Source organism: Zonotrichia albicollis, chromosome Z (assembly GCF_047830755.1).
Source record: "Zonotrichia albicollis isolate bZonAlb1 chromosome Z, bZonAlb1.hap1, whole genome shotgun sequence".
Lineage (NCBI taxonomy): Eukaryota > Metazoa > Chordata > Aves > Passeriformes > Passerellidae > Zonotrichia > Zonotrichia albicollis.
This window is the reverse complement of record NC_133860.1, coordinates 52,574,638-52,593,633: the sequence shown is the minus strand read 5'-3', so window position 1 is coordinate 52,593,633 and position 18,996 is coordinate 52,574,638. Positions and strand designations below refer to the sequence as shown.

The 18,996-nt window shown below is 39.2% G+C and overlaps 1 protein-coding gene across 1 annotated transcript; it reads left to right on the top strand.

Annotated features, from left to right (window-relative positions):
• Positions 1-11,046: 11,046 nt before the first annotated feature.
• Positions 11,047-17,802, top strand: RFK (riboflavin kinase). Its single transcript, XM_074532296.1, has 4 exons — positions 11,047-11,320; positions 12,913-13,064; positions 14,451-14,553; positions 15,093-17,802. Exons 1-4 carry the CDS (start codon positions 11,239-11,241, stop codon positions 15,221-15,223), a joined length of 468 nt encoding a protein of 155 aa, XP_074388397.1. The 5' UTR covers positions 11,047-11,238; the 3' UTR covers positions 15,224-17,802.
• The last annotated feature ends 1,194 nt before the right edge of the window (positions 17,803-18,996 follow it).

Genomic DNA, 18,996 nt, shown 5'->3' with positions numbered 1-18,996 from the left:
GATGCTGAACAAGAAGTTCCCTAAGATATTAAGACTGCTTGTAAAATTGGGGTCTCTTGTAAGAATTTCCTAAATTTCTTCTTCATACATGATACCTTCTAAGAGTTTCATACTTTCTTAGTCAAGAATACTTAGTACCTTTCCTTAGTACAGTCTGAGGAACATGTAGTTTCATTTATATATCAATTAGTAATGTAATTTCAATATCCAGGACAAAACAAGTTTCTTTATGTTGTAGTTTAACCCCAGCTGAGAACCAAACCTCATCTAACTGCTTGCTTACTTCCTTACATCATGATAGGGGAGAGGATCAGAAGGCTACAAGTGAGAAAACACAAGGGTTGAGATAAAGACAGTTAATAGGTAATGCAAAAACTGTGCAGATAAGCAAAGCAAAGCCAAGAATTTGCTCCCCTCTTCCCAAGGGCAGGCAGGTGTTCAGCCATTCCCGGCAAAGCAGGGCCCCATTTGAGAAATTCAAATGCCATCACTCCAAACATTGCTCCCTTTATTCTTCTCCTGGGTTTACGTGTTTAGCACGATGCCATGTGAGCGGTGGTGTCCCTTGGGTCAGTCGGAGTCAGCTGTCTCAGATGTGCCCCTTACAACTCTTGGTGCCTGCCCAGCCAAATCGCTGGGGGGTGAGTAGCACAAAAGTCCTAGACAGACACTGTGTAGGTGCTGCTCATGGAAACCCTCCTGAGCTGCCAGCACTGCTTCCAGCACAAATCCACAACACAGCGCCATGCAACCCAGTGGGAAAAAAAGCAGACTTCTCGCATTTTGGGGTTTTTTTATTCCGGCAGCTTCAGTAAACCTTCCTAAGGGATAAAATTCCTGATGGATCTCTCTTGGTTTTTCCATTGATCCTTTTATTTCTAAGCCTTATATTATCATGTAGTGCTCTGATAAACATAAGTGGTGGTGTTTTGTGGTATAAGTAAATATTTATAAAAAGAAAATAACAACAACAACAACAAAAGCAGTAGGTATTTATCTCTTGAGGATGAGTTACAGGTCAGAACCTTGTCAAAAGAAAGGGTTTAATTGCTTGTTATCAACACAGTACTTAGTTCTCAATAGCAAAGGAATGAGACTTTTGAAAAAAGAGCAAAAATTTTTTTTTGCTATTTTTTGTTTCTAATGCAAACTAAGACAAAAGAGGACTTGATGTATGGATTTTCTTGTATCTGTAGTTCCTGAATTAAATAGAGAAGGGAGTTATTTCTTCAGGGAAGTGCTTTTAAGTTTAGTGATTAAATGTTCTGCATAGATATAGAGATTGCATTGCTGCAGTCATTGACATTAGTGTCCAAATCTTTTGCAGCTTCTGCTTCTTGCAGCCACTTCCTGAATAATATTTCAAGATATGATCAAGAAAATTTATGGTCTGAACAAAAAATATAGAAATATTAATTTAAATCTCAGAATGAGGTCCAAGGTCGACAGTTTTGTTTCTTTGGTATACTGCTGCTGGTTTCTGTATGAAGTAGTGTATTGATAGACTATTCTGGGAAACTGGTCTGGTGCTCTCACAAAAATAAAGACACAAGCGTGTATCATTCATCCTATTACACCTTTAGTATATACACATAGCAAGAGCTATGTTCAAAGAAAAAAAGATTTTAAGAAATCCTCATTCTCCCACAGCAAAACATTGCATTGCACATTCTAATTGTGAAGAGTCATAAAATGAAGTAGCAGATGGTTCATGCTGAACATATTAAGGATTTGGTAATAAAGCAAGTACATGTTATAGGATCCTTTCTGTATCAGTCATGATTTTTCAGAAATTGGTTCAGGATCAAAAGTTGATTGAATAAAAATCACTATATAATACCAAATAATGCACAGGAAATAATTACCTCAGCTTTGGAATTTATGAATAAAAATCACTTAGTTTTTTACCATTTTGAAACTGAAAAATCCATATTCCTGGGAAAATGTACATGGGCAAATAGCCCACAGGAGCAAAACTGATGTGGTTTCATTATGATGAAAAAAATGAAAAATGAAAAAGTATAAAGGGAGGTACTGCTGTAATTTATTTTTCCTTACACCATTATTGTTTAATTGATTTTTAAAAAATCTACTGATTATTTAAACTAATCTACTGATTATTTATCTGAAATCAGAATTAGCTTGATCTTTAAGTACCCTTATGTCAGTTGATGCAATCTTTTTGGATTTCAGTAAAGCTTTCAATGCTTTCTCCTAGAGGATCCTTCTGGACAAAATGTGTAGCCTGCAGCTGGCTAAACACATCATGGGATGGGTGAGCACCTGGCTCACAGGTTGGTGAGGCTCACAGAGGGTTAAAGTGAATTGAGTGACATCAGACTGGGAACCTGTCACTGGTGGGCTTGCACAGGGTGCCGTCCTTGGCCCTGTGCTCTTCAGCATCTTCATAAATTACTTGGATGTAAGACTGGAAGGAATATTGAGCAAGTTCCCAGATGGTACAAAACTAGTTGGAGGTGTTGACTTCCCCAGGGGCAAGGGGACCCTGCAGAAAGAGCTCAACAAATCAGGGGTCTGAGCAATCACTAACCATATGAAGTTCAACAAGATAAAGTGCTAGATTCTGCATCTGGGACAGGGCAACCCTGAATGTATGGACAGACTGGGAATGAGGTGCTGTAAGCAGGGCCATGGAAAGGGACCTGGGGGTCCTGGCAAGTTGAACATGGGTCAGCAGTGCCCTGGCAGCCAGGAGGGCCAACCCTGTCCTGGGGTGCATCAGGCACAGCATCACAGCTGGGCAAGGGAGGGGATTGTCCTGCTCTGCTCTGAGCTGGGGCAGCCTCACCTCCAGTGCTGGGGGCAGTTTTTGGTGTTACAATATAAGAAAGACATGAAACTGTTAGAGAGTGTCCAAAGAAGGGTCACAAAGATGGTTGAAGGGCCTTGAGGGGAGGCTGTATAAGGAGCAGATGAGGTCACTTGGTCTATTCAGCCTGGAGGAGACTTGAGGACAGATTTCATTGCAGGCTACAACTTCTTCCTGAGAGGAAGAGGGCAGGCACGAGCTCTTCCCTGTGGACCCAAAGGAATGGCCTGAAGCTGTGTCCAGGCAGATTTAGGTTGGATAGCAAGAAAAGATTCTTCACCCAGAGGTAGCTGAGCACTGGAACAGGCTCCCCAGGGAAATGGTCACAGCCCCATGCTTTACAAAATTTGCTTGTTTCTTTGTTTCTAAATTCAACATTCTGGAGGATTTTGAGTTGTTGATTCAGGAGTGATGTGGAGAGTGAGGTGTCAGAAACAGGGAAGTGTAGTGGACTGGAAGACTAGAAAAAGTGCAACTGCATTTGCTGATGCTGTGTGTTATTTCACAGCTTCTCAAAGATTCTTCAAAATATATCAAACTTCTGGGTCATTTGGTATTAAGTCAGCAAGTCTGCTGACAACACCAAGCTATGTGGTGTTATCAACACACCAGAGGGCAAGGATTCCATCCACAGGGACTTTGATAGGCTTGGGAGGTGGGCCCATGCAAACCTTATGAAGTTTAACAAGGCCAAGCACAATGTCCTGCATTTGGATCAGGGCAATCCTAAGCACAAATACAGGCTGGGAGGAGAATGGATTGACAGCAGCCCAGAGAAAAACTTGGGTGTGTTGGCTGACAAGAAACTTTAAGTGACATAGCCACATGTGCTTGCAGCTCTGAAAGTCAACTGCATCCTGGGCTACAAAAAAAGCAGCGTGGCCAGCAGGGCAAGGTGGGAAATTCTGCCCCCCTACTCTGCTCTTATGAGACCCCACTTGGGGTGCTGCATCCAGCTGTGGGGCCCCCAGCATGTGGTCCTTTTGTAGCAAATGCAAGGGGAGCACTTAGATGATCAAAGGGCTGCAGCACCTCTCCTGTGAATGACAGGTTGGAAGAGGTGGTGTCGATCAGGCTGGAGAAGACTCTGGAGAGACCTAAGAACAGCCTTTCAATTCCTAAAGCAGACTTATAAAAAAGGGTGAGAGTGACTTAACAGGAATATTTAGTGATAGGATGGGGAGTAATGGCTTTAAGCTGTTGGTATCTATTAGATATAAGGAAGTCATTCTTTACTGTGAGGCTGCAGAGATGCTGAAACAGGTTGCCCAGAGAAGCTGTGAATGCTTCATCCCTCTAAGTATTTAATGCTAGGTTGGATGGGGTCAGAATAATCTGGTCAAGTGGAAGGTCCCATGCTGGGGGCTGGAACTAGAGGAGTTTAAAGGTCCCTTTCAACCCAAACCATTTTATGAATCCAGGTTATTTCACAAGGCAACAAATTCAGAAACTTATATTCTATTTAAAGGCCTACTATGGGCTGTAAACATTTATTATATATTTGGCATAAAAACAAATGTGTGGATCAAAACAGATATTTATACAGATTCTCTTCCATGGCTTGATTTCTTCCTAAAAGAAAAGGATGTTAGTTTGCTCCGTTGTTTTTGGGGGTTTTTTTTAATATTCTTGGGATCAGGTAAAACATTTTGAGTATTTTTGTGCCACTTCCTTACTTATCTACAGAGACAGTTAATAATAGTTGAAGTCACTTATCTGATGTGAGAAAATACTGTTTCTTCTCTGCTGTCAAGGAAGGAAGTAGAAGATCATTCAAACCACCCCAGGATATGGTGCCCTTTCTCACTCACTAGTAAATGTTTTGCAATATCACAAAATATCTGTTCCATGTTCATACATTCTGGTTGCCAAGTACATGTACAAGTACAGGGTTGACAGCATTCATGAATCTCTGGTTTATTTTTTAGGCAATGAAGGATTATGTTGATCTTTTTATTAAACATGTCTGATACACTGATAGTGGCCGTGAAAATCTTAGTTTTGAGGGTAATTAGTTCTGTTATGTAAAGCAGGCTTTATTGAATTTTCTGCTCAACCTGTTTGGTACCATAAATTATGGGTTCTAGCTGCTATTTCTTTGCCAAGGTAAACAGTGTGGGGCAAAATGAGCAATCCATGTGCAGAAGGTAGGGATATTAATAATGTGAAAAAACTAGTTAGAACATCTCCACATAAAGCTAGTACTGATTTAGATAACTTGTTTTGAACCTCTGCAGCTCAGGATACCCTTGAGAAAGTAAGCAGAATAGGAGATGTCCTAAAACAAGGACATCTGAGATTTGGGGGTTTTTTGGGTTTTATTTGGTTTCGATGGGAAGCTGTTTGTTGGTGTATTTTTGGTGGGGTTTTTTTGAAGGGGGGGGGAAGAACGATTTTTAATTGTAAATACCAATGAGAAAAATAAGTAATTTTCATTGCATTTGGATGCAGCTGAACTAGGAAAATTGAAGAAGCAGCACACAGCATAATATTCCCACAAAATAATTGATTTAGCAACAAACATACCCGCTGTGTTATTCAGAGCAAGCCTTATATTACATCTGGGATTCTTCTTTATGTGTGCCTTTTGTATTCATAGCTTTGGTGTGACTAGGAAAATGAGTAGAGCAGCACCCAGCTAGGCTTACTATGAAGGACAAGTGACAGCACTCTGCCCATACTGAGGGAATTTTTGGGAGACTGATGCAGGCTAACTCTTCTGTCCTCAGCACTGTTGTGTTTCGCACAGGCTGCCTTCAGGATTACTGGGATTGTGTGCACGGCAAATGGTATGGAGCCCAAAAATCAAGGAAATTATGGGTAGCAGTTTTGCATTGCTGTTGTGCAAATTCTTCCTGTGCTAAGAAAACACAAATTTGCACTCAAATGGCACTTTTGAAAAGAGAAGGATTTCTTTGCAGTGGTAGACATGAGTGATGATTAGGGCTATTTCTTCAATAGGCAATATTAAGAAGATGGCCATTGAAGGAGTGGTTGCCTTATACAGATGGCAGTGCTGTCACAAATGCAGGCGTGCCTTGAACATGCATCATGTATTGGTGGCAGCAGGATTGTTACAATCTGCAGGTTCCTTTTAGCAATGAGAAATTTTCGTCAGAATCTTTCTTGTTTGCTCACCTGTTGCTTGCTCTGTGATAAACGCTGGAACAGCAAGCCCAGAGAAGGAAAGAAGTAAATGATCTTAAAAATTATCATTAGCATGCAAGGAAAAACATTGTAGCTACTTCCCTCATTACATTCCCCCTGCAATGTCAGTCACTACGACAATAATTTTCATTTTCTGCTCTTTCTGATGTTACTGCATAGGTGAAAATCTTTTATCCCTCATAGGCTGAAAACTAGCAAAATCTCTTCTGTAAAGACAATAGAGGTCCGTGCCTAAGCACGGTATTCCTGGACATAAAAAAAGCAAATCCACCACTGGGGCAATACATCTTCTGTGGTTTTGAGAGGGTGCTGTTCTTCATGGCATTTCCATGAATTAATTCAGTGGTCACTGGTTCAATCTTTTTATTCTTTATGTTGTTGTGAAACTAATTTCTGCAGTAAAGACTAACTGATTTGACAAACTGATTTACTTTATTTTGTAAAGTGTTCCCAAAATTAAGAAGCTTCATGAACATCAAATATCTGCTCCTTTTATCTCCATACTCATTCTAATTTGAGCTTATGCCCTTCTAACAGGCTTTTCCCTCTGAGTGATTGCCTTTTTCTGTAAACCTTTAGCACCTTTGTCTTCTCTTCTTCCCCATGAAAAGCAGAAAATAAGAGCCAAGTCGTATTAAGTTCTAGGTCAGAAGATATTTTGGTATCTAATTTTTGTTTGCTTTACAATTCATGAGAAGCAGATATTATGCAGATACACCAAAATCTGTAATTAAGTTATTCCTGGTATTAAATTTAATGAGCTGAAAAATCCATTGCCTGCCCCATTGTTTATTACTTTCTTAATAGATCTATCTCAGTTACATCCTGTAATACATTTCTTACATGCCATTTCCTACATTTCTTGCACACCATTGACACTGACCTCCGAGTTGCCTAACATCTACTCATCTGCAAACATCATGACAATACAGTAAACATCTCCTCACCTCTCACCTAGATTCCTAGTCTAGTTCTTCTACATTCCTTTGTGAGACTTCTGATAGCAATTTGTGTTCATTGTTGAGAAATGCAAGATACTTTGGACTACAATCTGTCAAACATACAAGAATCTCATTTTGTTATCTTCAAGGTGGTAAGCTGCCTGAGCTGCCTTGCCCTTTATTAACTTTTTTGTGCTGACAAAGTCTCTATAGATAAGATTCTCCTGAATATTTCGCCAAACAATTAACTGAAGGTTGCTTTTATAATAAGGGACACATTGGTTTCAAACATTTTGATCTGGGTCAACTGTGGCTGCAAAAAAAAAAAAAAAAGGTATGACAATACACCTGCCATTAAGATGGCCATCATATAATCCAACCTAATCACAGATATTTAATCTGAGACACCTATTAAACCATTTTAGGAAAATGGGCAAAGAGGGAAGGACTTAAAATGCATTTAAAGGCTTTTTTTTGAGAACTAAACATGAAGCATGCCCACATGGCGCAATACAATGATGTGTAGAGATAATGGGAAGCTAGCTGAAAGCAACACTGCATTTTTCAAGGAGATAACTGAGGATTTGGTGTGGAGAAAAGACACCAGAAATAGGGATTCAAAAGCTGGATGAATTCTTGAGAATTGTCGTAAACTTTGAAAAAGCATCAAGTTTCCACTTTTAGGTAATATTTCTGTAATATCTAAAATGCACCAATTTTGTCTTTCACACATAGATTACTAGCATACAATGGTAGTTATTAGAATTTTATGTAATTATCAGATGTTCAGCAGATAATATCAGCTATGACTTATTAAACAGACATCCACAGTAATGTTGCTTCACTGTCATCTAACACAGTCTCGGTACCATCATACTAATGTGCAGGTATTTTTCCTAGAAGAAAGTAGTCTATTCAACTAGAACAAAACTTCAAACTACTAAAAATAAAGATCATTTTTTAAAAGTAAAAGAATAACTTCTGTGGTTTTCTATTCCAGACTAAAACACAGAAAAAGTCCTTTCAAAGCAGGTATTTGTTAGACATTCTAGCAAGAGTGTTTTGTACATATCTGTGATTTCATCACCTGTTTTCAGCATACTAAAAGTAAGGAGTGCCAGAGCGTCCTTGAATTGAACTCCTGAATCAATGAGTGTTTTGTCATGCTGGGAATGGAAACTTCCAAGGAACTGGCTAAAATGCTACTAGTTTTACTACATGTCACTCTTTTCTGAGTCAGCTCTTGAATATTTCACTGAGCCTGGTGTAACCAGAATTTCCAGTTTGGTCGGGACAGCCCTAAAATATTCCGGTATCCAGCAGATAGGGTTCTGCTATTTTTCCACACCACATGAAGGAAACAGGATATTCCTGCTCTCACCTTAAGCCTTGCATAGGAATGCAGGCTTTTGCAGCACAGAGGTAAGAGACAGGGACTCCGGCATAGGCTTGTGATGTGATACTGCAAAACAAGATGAACAGAGTATGTTCTACTTTGCATTAAATGTTGGTTAGTATGATGAGTCCTCAACGCTTATGTTCAGCTAGGCAACCTGACATGGGCCCTACACAGGTGACATAACACGTGCTCTCTTTTCTTTATTCTGGTTTCTGTGGCTCTAGAAAAAAAAGAAAAATACTTTTCACCGACAATAACTATAGCTAAAGTAGCATAAGTAGGGAACAGAAGTTCTTCCCTAGCTGCCTGAAATAGCACCTGAGTTTTCTCACTGGAGGTAGGAACTCTCAAATAGTTCTTCATTTGACTGACAATGCTAAAAGACATGTTCATCACTAAAATTTGATGATGTTCGTGGAAGAAACATGTCTACTAACTCTACTAAATTTTAGTAGAGTTAACTACTATAAATGTCAGTAGAAGTAATTTAATTCTACTTAAGATCCACCCCTCTCTCCAGTATGATCTAGTATACTTAATAACAAAAGAAAAATGAGGACATAGTATGAAGGATGGCTAATATTTTAGCTGGATCACGGCAGCCCACCATGATTACTGATAAAAATTATTCATGTTACAACTGTTTGAGAGAATGAGCTGGAAGTCGTCAGCAAGACTTCTGTGAAATTACTGAACCACATAGTTCTTAAACAAATACTTCCTTGACTTAGCAGTTCTCAAGGTCTTCTCAGTTACTGAGATTGTAAACCTGTTTCCCAAACCTACAGACGCCGAAAAAGAAGTCACTGCATGCCATCGTGTGGACATTTCAAGAACAACAACATCTATTCTGAAAAGATGGATACGTTAAAAAAAAAAAAAAAAAAAAAAAAAAAAAAAGCGTGGGGACGAGGGGGAAGAAGAGAAGAACACAAATGTGTACGTCCTTGAATACAAATATCGTGAGGAAACTCATTCCAGAAGATAGAGGGGTTTTGTTTTCGTTTCTTGCTTTTCAGCTAAAATAAACTAGCAGTGCTGTGTGGCTAGAGGCCATACTGTCAACTGTTAATTGTCTGTCATTAGTTAAGCAACTAGCCAATGACTTCATGATTTAGACTTCATATCCAAGACACTTCCATTACAAAACCTTTAAACACCCTTTGCAGCATTATTCTCTACCCACGCAGAGACAGCAGAACAGAATTGTCCTGCTAGCAGCATTCTTAGGATACCATCCACTTTGTTGTCTAACATATATACCATCATGATTCTGTTGTGAGTTCCAGCTACACATATGGTCATTCCCTAAGACAGTCAAAGCTACTCAAGCTGAAGTAATGAATTTAAATGTTATCATGAAAAGGATGGCAGGGAATTAAGAGAAATGACAGAAGGAAAGAAGAGGATAAGTTTGAGGCAAAATCAATTAGATTTTTTTTTTTGCCTTCTTATATAAAACAGTTTGTGTTCACAGCTTCCATGAACAGTCAGTGCTTTATAATATAATATATAAGTCCATTTCTCCAAACAATTCCATATTTTAAAAAGTTATTTATTTGGAATACAATTAAATACAAGCACAAGGCATAGATGTTCACATTGCCTTTCCACATTAAAAAAATAGCAAACCAAATAAGAGGTAAGTCCTGAAATATTTTTATGGCTCATATCAAACTGTTGAAATTAGAAACTGTTCTAGACGGGGGGGAGCGGGGGGGAAGAAAGTGCCAGTTCACCTCAGGGTTCTTCTGGATGGTGTTTCTGGATAAACAGCTATGTGTTTAAACACAAATATGCTTATGTGCAGCACAGCAGTGCTGAATGAGACTCCAGAACTCAAAGGGCCTATAGTTTCACTGATACAAAGAGACTGTCTGCTGGTGGGATGGCTGTTCTGTAGTTTACCAAGGTTATGGATATCTTTCACATAATACTATTTTGAACTCATGCCACCTCAAATTTATTTAAGTTGGATCAGGCAGGGCAATAGAAAAAAGAGTGTTAATCATCTAAATACATTAATAAGCTATATCAACATGAAGAGACAGGAAATGAAGGAAGAGAAATGCTCATGTAACCCTTTTTTTTCCTTGGAGCGAACATAGAATGAGCACTGCTCTCTTGGTGCTTTTTTCCAAAGGAGACCCCTGCACTAGCAATGGTAATGGCAGAAGGGGAGATGTGAGCATGTTGGTTAAAAGCAGAGGTTGGGTAAAAATTGTTTGGTTTTAGTTTAGTTTGCTGTTGGGGTTTGGTTGTTTGGATTACTGCTTTTGTTTTAAGCAAGGAACTGCAGTTCGCTGGAGCATGTCACAAAAAGACCTGTTCTGGCGGCTTTCCTGAATGTCTGCTGTGCACTGAAGCATTTTGTGTTTTCTGAGTGAAAAGGCAAATCCAGGGCTACCCAGGGAGCAACAATCCCTACGTACACGCGTGGGCGCGGGGTGCAAGCTGCAGCCTTTCAGGTAAGAGGGTCGGGCTGTGGCAGCGAGAGCACAGCAGTGGCAGCAGTCACTGCAGTTTCCATGGAAGAAACTGCAGGACGGGCCGGGCCCAGCTGCCCTCGGAGAGCCGAGTGTGACGAAACGCGCGGGCAGGAGCACAGGGCACGGCGCTTTGTCACCGACGAGTGACAGCACCTGGCGGCGCACGGCGAAGCCCACCGCCCTCAGCAGGCACCGTCCGCCCCGCCGCGCCGCCCCCGGCGAGGGAGGGCACACTGGGCATGCGGCGCGGGCACGTCCACTCGGGAGGGTGGACAGGGGCCGCGGAGCGCCGTGTGGCTCGCCGGCTCGAGCGGTTCCTCCCCTGTCGTTGGTAGCGCCCCGTGCGGAAGGCGGTGGTGAGCGGCGCAGCGGCGCGGCGGGCTCGGGGCGCCGGCGCCTCAGCGCAGGGTCATGAGGCACCTGCCGTACTTCTGCCGCGGGGAGGTGGTGAAGGGCTTCGGCAGGGGCTCCAAGGAGCTGGGCATCCCCACCGGTGAGCGGGCGCGGAGGGCACGTCTTCCCGGAACAGCACGGGCAGGGTGTCCGCGGGGCTGGGCCCAGCCGTGGGGTTGCGGGTCCCCGGCCGGGTCCCGGGAGCGCTGCCGCCGGCCCTGTGCTGGGCCGGGGTTCTGCAGCCGGCCTGTGCCGCGGCCCTCGGGCGGAGCCGTGCCGTGCTCCTGCCCCGCAGCCGTGCGGCAGCGCTGTGACTAAGCTCGCCTGACCTCGCCTCCGCCCCGCCGCCCTGCAGGGCTGCGCTTTTGTTATGATTTGCGATTTCCGAGAACGGCCCTGCCTTGTTACCTACCAGCGTTTTCCCGACGCCTTTCTTCTCCCTCTCCTGCACTGCTTAGAGTCTCGCTCCTTCCCTTGTGTTATTCCCTGCACCCCAGTCTGTAAAGAGGTTTCCCTGGATCTTAATGTTTGTTCCTTTTCTCATCTAGTGATCGTCACGATGTACGGGATGTAGATGAGTGTCACGTTCTCGTGTGGCAGCCTGGGAAAATATCCCTTCGCATAAATCTCTGATAGGAGTAGGAAAGGGAGTAGGCATTGGGAATCGCTGCAAGGAAGAAAGTTTAAGGGGAGTAAAGCAGAGTTTGAAACAGAGCAGGTGGGCTTGGCCTACAGAGAATACATTTTCCTATCGCCCATCTCTGTTTCAGGTGTCGAAATGCAGGCAGATGAATACTGCAAGAAAATTTTGAATGTTCTTAAGCACACACTGAAGTCAGTTAGTCATATTGCACTACATCTAACAGACATGAAACTTTATAAGACCACTCTTGTAGTGCCAGATTTCTCACATCTGTTTCTGAGAACATTTCACATTTTTCTCCTGGTTGTTTATAAGCGATGTGTTGGTATTAGGGAACAGGGAAGGAAAGCTGTACCTATCTGTGAGCTTTTATAAAAATTTGGTAACCATTCATTCTTTCAAATCAGTTTGGTATCTTGCATTAAGAGATCTATTCAGCTTGGAAATAGGGGTAGGATAGTAATTTTGACAGAAGATTCAAATTAGCCAAAAGGAAATTTTATTTTACTGTGAATACATAGTTTTCAAAGAAATCTCAAGTCCACAGATGCCTCTGAAAGGGAACTTGTGCAAAACTGACAGATGACTAAACAATGATTACATTTGCTTCTACATAGTTTATTTCATCAGTAAATATTTTACTAATAAGTAGTTCTGAGATGCTGTTTTATAGTGCAGAAGAAAGTTGACTTTTTCCCTCTCGTTTTTCCTTGTGGTAAAGCTGTGGTAATTGTCCTAAGAATGAAATGTGTTCTGGCTGTATGTATGATGTTTTTATTAATTACTACTGCAGAAGAGAAAGAAAACTATACAATACAGTGTGTGTGGGTGTGTGTGTGTAGGAGTTATAATAACTCTGGTGTTGCCACAGTAACTAAATTTTATGAAGCTGTTTTATACTTTGCTGATGGTCTGTCTCATTATTCTAATCATCACCAGTGTTATGTTTGTAAATAGTGTGTAGGCAGAGTTTGGCTTTTAAGTACTTGAAGATCCTGTTATATACTTGATTTACCCAAAGGCACTTACACTTTATAAAATTTTTGCAGCTAACTTTTCTGAGCAAGTAGTTGAAAGCTTTCCATCTGATATCCCTACTGGTATATACTATGGATGGGCCTGTGTTGGAAATGGAGATGTGCATAAAATGGTTGTGAGCATAGGATGGAATCCCTTCTATAAGAATATTAAGAAATCAGTGGTAAGAATTTTGCTTTTTGTGGGATTTTTATTGTAATAAAAGACTGGATTAATTTTAACAAGATACACAGAATTTGATTGATGAATGGTATCTAGAAATTTGTGTACCATTGGAAATACATTTGTTATCTATTTAATAATATTCTGAAAAGAATATACTCTCTGTAACCAGAGAGTATGCAGAGGAAGTTGAGTAAAGTTTTTCTTTCTTCCATTCCACCATTTCTTAACTACTTACAAAATTAAAATATAATAGTACTTGAAATGATGGTTGTTTGACTTGCTGATAGCAAATTAAGCATGAACTTGGTAAACACATTGAATTTACTGGTTATGAGACCCTGGCATAAGCTGGGACATAGTAATAATCTATTGTTCTCTGTCATGTATCTGCATTTCATATAGGAGATGTTGGGGCAGCTTAATTTGTAATGAATTTTTAATTAATTCTTCTCTTAAATTATGAAATGGATACGTAAGATGCTGCGGCTTAATGTACCCAATAAATACCTGAAGGCATATAAAGGTGTAAGGATGGAGAAGTTAAAATCCTGAGCTGTAACAGCTGTGGGGTTTTTTGTTGACAAGTGCTGGTGCTTTTCCTGAGTCTTGCAAGCTCTCTTTTATTTGCTGAAAACAATTTTATTTGTTCACAAATTTCTACTTCTAAGTGTTTGTCTTTGGAAAGTCTATACTTAAAAATTTCTTTGCTGATAACTTTTCTGAGCAAGTAGTTAAAAGCTTCCCAAATAATGGCTCTGCTGGTAGATGCTATGGGTTGGCTTGTTTTGGATATGCATAAAAAGGTTTTGAGTGTCAGGTCTGTGTCTTAGTCTGGACTTGCTCTTCAATTTTATCATTCAGTTCCCTTAGGGGATAGGTGTAGAAGCTCTCCTTGAGGCAGCTACTTCCATCAAAATCTTCATAGTTATTTTAATGTATCCACTTGTTGATGAAACACTAACGTTTCCTACCTTAGAAATCTTAACTCTGAGAAGTTTTGAAGCGCTGCTCCTGATGTCTAGGGGTGTGGGGTTTGGGTTTTTTTAAATTAGTTTGTTGGGTCTTTTTGTTTGGTTAGGGGGGGTTTTGATGTTTCGGTTTTGTTGGTTTTTTTTTTTTTTCATTCCTTTTCTCTTTAAACACTTTTTACTCTTTAAGGAAGTTTTTTTTTTTTTTAATTCTATGCAGAATGCAGTTCTGCTTCCTAATACAAACTAAAGCCCTGGCCTTTTTATTTTGGATTATACATGCTATACTAAATGTCCTTTTATTTTTTATCTGTTAAACAGAATTTGAATGTTGGATATTAGGCCTACATGCTTACAGAGAGAGAAATAAACTCTTTAAGTTCATTGTAATTGTCCACCTACTTCTCTTCCTTTAGGAAACACACATTATCCACACCTTCAAAGAAGACTTTTATGGAGAAATTCTTAGTATAGTCATAACTGGATACATTCGACCCGAAAAAAACTTTGATTCCTTAGGTCAGTATTGAAGGTCTCCCTCAGACTCGTTTATTTTTTGCCTTACTCATGCAAGTTCTGTGTCTTCACTGTACCTCCTTCCACTCTGAGATGTTTTATTGGTTAACCTTTAAAATGTCAGTGAAATGTTTTCGTAATTTAAAACCAAAAAAGACATATCCCCACATCTTCTTATGTATCACACTAAAAACCTGCACTTTTATTTCCCTTGTCTAGGGAGTAATGTTAAAGTCATGGGCTTGTCATGAAAGTCAAGTGTTCTAATTTATTCTTAAAATGCAGTTTTGTTAGTATTGAAACAGAGCTGCTAATATGTCTTTTGACAAATGAAGAGGATAGTGGTGGTAACAGGTAAAAATGAAACTTTAGCATGGTAAAAAAAAAAACATTTTAAAAGTAGAGAATTCTGCCTTTCAAACCTCATAGTTACATTCTACTTCTGTGATTGTTGTTTGATATTTTGTGATGCCTTATTTTCACTTGTTATTGTGTTCAGAATACAAAACAACTTTTAAATATTCCTATTCTTACCTTTTCAGATGCGCTCATTTTGGCAATTCAGGAAGATATTGAAGAAGCAAAAAGACAGCTAGATCTACCAGAACATCTTAAACTCAAAGAAGATAACTTTTTTCATCTGCCAGAAGGCAAAATAGTAAACAATCGCTGAGAAAAGCCATACAGCCTTTTTTCTTTTTTTTTTCTTTTTTTTATATTTCTTTCTTTCTTTCTTTTTTTTTATTTTCTTCCCTGTCATGGAGCTTTTGTATTTGCACTGCTCTCATAGATACTTTTGTGTCATATGTCTGTTAGGTGACTGAGATCAGAACCAACCATACAAGATGACTTCTGTTTTCTTTGGTTGAGTCAGCATTAGCCCAGTCATACAAAAGAGCTAGAGGGCTGTACCACTGGTTGTAGATAAACAATGTATGATGTATCCTAATGTTACCAGGCCTTTAGAGATCTGAGCACATTTAGAACATGACCAAAGTTAATTGTAATCATGAGGTGTGGTTAGCTCATTTAATGAAGAATGCCTGTTCTTAACCTAATGTTCCATAATGTCCCATTTTCTGCGTCATTCTTAGATCTGAGTTTTAGCTTAGAAAATGTTGGTATTGATTGACTCAGAAAATTCCAGTGCTTAGATAGGTAACAATAGTAAGATTAATTGCATATAGTTCTTGATTTTTTATATGCTACACAGCTGTTATGGTTGAAGCTGTTACTTTAATTGAAATTATTTATTTTAAGTTAATTTGAGATGGAAGAAATCGCTGTTGCTCATTGTGTTGCTAGAATCTGAATTATATTTCTTCACACTTGACTGAATATATGATAACACATGATTGTGTAGTTTAATTCTGAAGAGGTGATTCACATAATTTCAAAATATGAGTAAAAGTGTGAAAGCTGATAAACTTTAAGGTTCAGGCGTAAAAGATGCAGAAACAATATAACAAGACTGCTGCTTATTGCATCTTAAAGGAAAATAGGTAGTGAGACTCGTATTTGCATTTTATGTGCTGCTGATATTTTTCATAGGAAAATCTTGAGGTTATTTACTGCACTGGCAATAAAATGTCTGACTTCAAGGTTGTCATTATTGTAAGGCACAGAAAAATCTCATCAACACTCTGCACTAAGTGCAGGTAAGAGCCAAGGTTTTGGCAGACCAAGTAGATAAATACTCAAATGAAAACCTTTGGAGATTTATTAGATAATGTATCAACACTATAAAGATTATTGATTATTTTTTATAAGTAGCTGCAGACAGTCCTTCTCTGAAATATGGGGATACAAGTGGGGGTTGGACTAGATGATCTCTGAAGGTCTCTTACAACCCTAACTATTCTGTGATGGATTAGTGGAAGGAGTGTGATGAGAGTTGATAGTAATTTGAAAAACAGTTTGAAAAAAGTATGTAATGTGCGATTCAATACCTAGTCTTCTTTTCCTCTGATAAATTTTTCTATCCCTTGGTGAATGGAAGCAGATTAGCTATAGTGACTGTCACAATCATAAGTTTTTGAATCACCTTCTGATGTGTCTGGGACATATTCTGAAATTCAAAGTACTTTAAATATCAGCTGTGATTCTCTGTCTGAGCTACAATGTTCAATATGGAACGCACAATTTCTATAGTGAAATTTGATTAATTTACTCCTTGTCCTGTTCTAATCCTACTTTTCACTCTAGAATTTAGAAGAGTTTTAGCAAGGTAGCTGATTCGGTCTTTGTGGCAGGTGGTGCTGTCAAGATGATAGTTTCACTTCATACTGCTTTAAATTCTAGCCAGTATCATGGGCTATTATTAGGGAAGAGGTCCTGAGGAAATCAAGGGTTCATATTTGCTCTTTAGGACTTCAGGAGAAAACTTGATTTTGCTTAAATGAATTGTTCACCAGTGGTGTTGATAGCAGAGGCAGATACAATACATTTGGGAGACAGGGACATGGGACAATATACTTTCTTTTAAAGGAGAAGAGAAATAATTTAGTGGGCTTTTTACTATATAATGTGTTGGAAACTATTTCTAAAAAGTCTGTAAAAGAATTGTCTTGCAAGATTGGTGATTGGAATTTTAAAAAGGAGAGATAAAAGGAGAAGATTTTTTTGCTAAGAGTTTATGCATTCTTCAGATTTGTAGCAACATTAAAATAATATATTTTACTACTCCTTATAGAGAATAAACAGAAGCCACACCAGTCACCAGAGAATGTTGTCAACATTAGATTGTTGTTCATCATGGTACTGTAGCTGAGCACTCATAGCTGCCTTTAAAATTGATTTTTGCCAGTGATGTCTTTGGTCTGTTGTGGAAACTACGGTGCCTTAGGCTGTTCTGAATAATACTTTTCTGTATCTGCTAATAAACGCCACTGTCAAAAATTCAACTCACCATTTGATTGTAGAACTGTTGTGCTATGGATAAAGAACAGTAGCAAAGGGAAAACTTGAAAGACTTAGCTTGCTCTCAAATCCTAGCTGACGTATGATATATGGATACACTGAACTAAGAAACTGCTCTTTATGTGTTTGTCTTCAAAGAGAGTGTGTTAGTGCATCCATTTGGCTGAGTGTACCTGACCATATTATTTAAGAGAAAATGTTATACATCACTCTTTAAGCTCAAAATACATAATTCCTAGCACAGTATAAACTTTATTTTTGTATTATGTACAAGTAGCTGTATTTTGGTTGATGTTGTTGCACTGTACTATTACTAAAGGAACTGTAACCTTCTTGTCTTGGATTTCCTTTCCTTTGCCACTCCTAGCAATGTTAGTTGTTTCCATTTTAGGCAGAGCTTTATGGGGGTGACTGCCTTATTTTGAACTTCTAAATCTTCACGTGATTTTGTATTCCTCTTTGTTACTGAAGGGGCAATGATGAAATCCACAGAATAATGTCAGTTACAGGGTGATCATGAGGTCTTTAGGAGTATCTAACAAAAAAAATCCACTCAAGAATTATGGCTTAAGAATTAGTCCTTCTCAAAATGAATTAATTTGTAAAGATAAGTCTTAAATGATTAACAGCTCTAGAACTGTTTATTGTCAAAAAAGTGAAGGAACAATTTTAAGGCTTAGTCTATCTCTTGGCCGTCGGACCATAGTGACAACAAATAATAGCACTTCCATACACTTCTGTGTGAAGACTCTGTTCTTCATAGCAAGGGGCTATAAAGAGCATCCTCTTGTGTATTATTATGTATCCAGCAATGCTAAAAAAATTGCTTTGTTTTGTCCCTTTAAGGTAGATTACCTGCTGAGTGTTATTTATTCCCTTTGGCATAGTTTGAAAGTGCTGAACCACTTTAAAAGACAGGTGGAAAATTTCTGTTGTAAATGCTCTCTGTTTTTTTTCAGTTCTCTGTAGCTCAAGAAGATCCTAAAGAAGACAGAAGTAGTCCTTTTGCCAGTGCACTTCTGGATTGTGTTTTACTTTGCAATAAATTCAAACTCTCTATTTGTGATTAAACACTATTTAAACTACTGGAATTAGATTAATTAGGGGTTGATGTGTAGAATGAGGAATACTGTGGAGGTACTTGGTCGAAGAAGTCACGTCATAAATGCAGTTCCATTGGGAAACATACTACAAGATTATGATGAAAACCATCAGCGCTGGGGAACGCAGTAATTCTGTAAGAAAGTCAGCATAGAAAATCCATGCAGTAGTAAGAATTTCTCTAAAACACTGATTTTCCTCCTATTCACACACATCTTCTGTCCCCCCAGAAGTCCATTTTGAAATATATATTGGACTGTTGCTGTCCTATCCCATATATGTTATATCTTCATTTCCAGTCCAAATCACTTCATGTTCTTATAGTAGTTGCTTATGTGAGAAGGAAACAGATTGATTTGCAGCCTCTTATTAACAGCTGTGGCTTTGCTTTATTCTCCAGATCCGTGGTTCCAAGTAAAAGGAAAG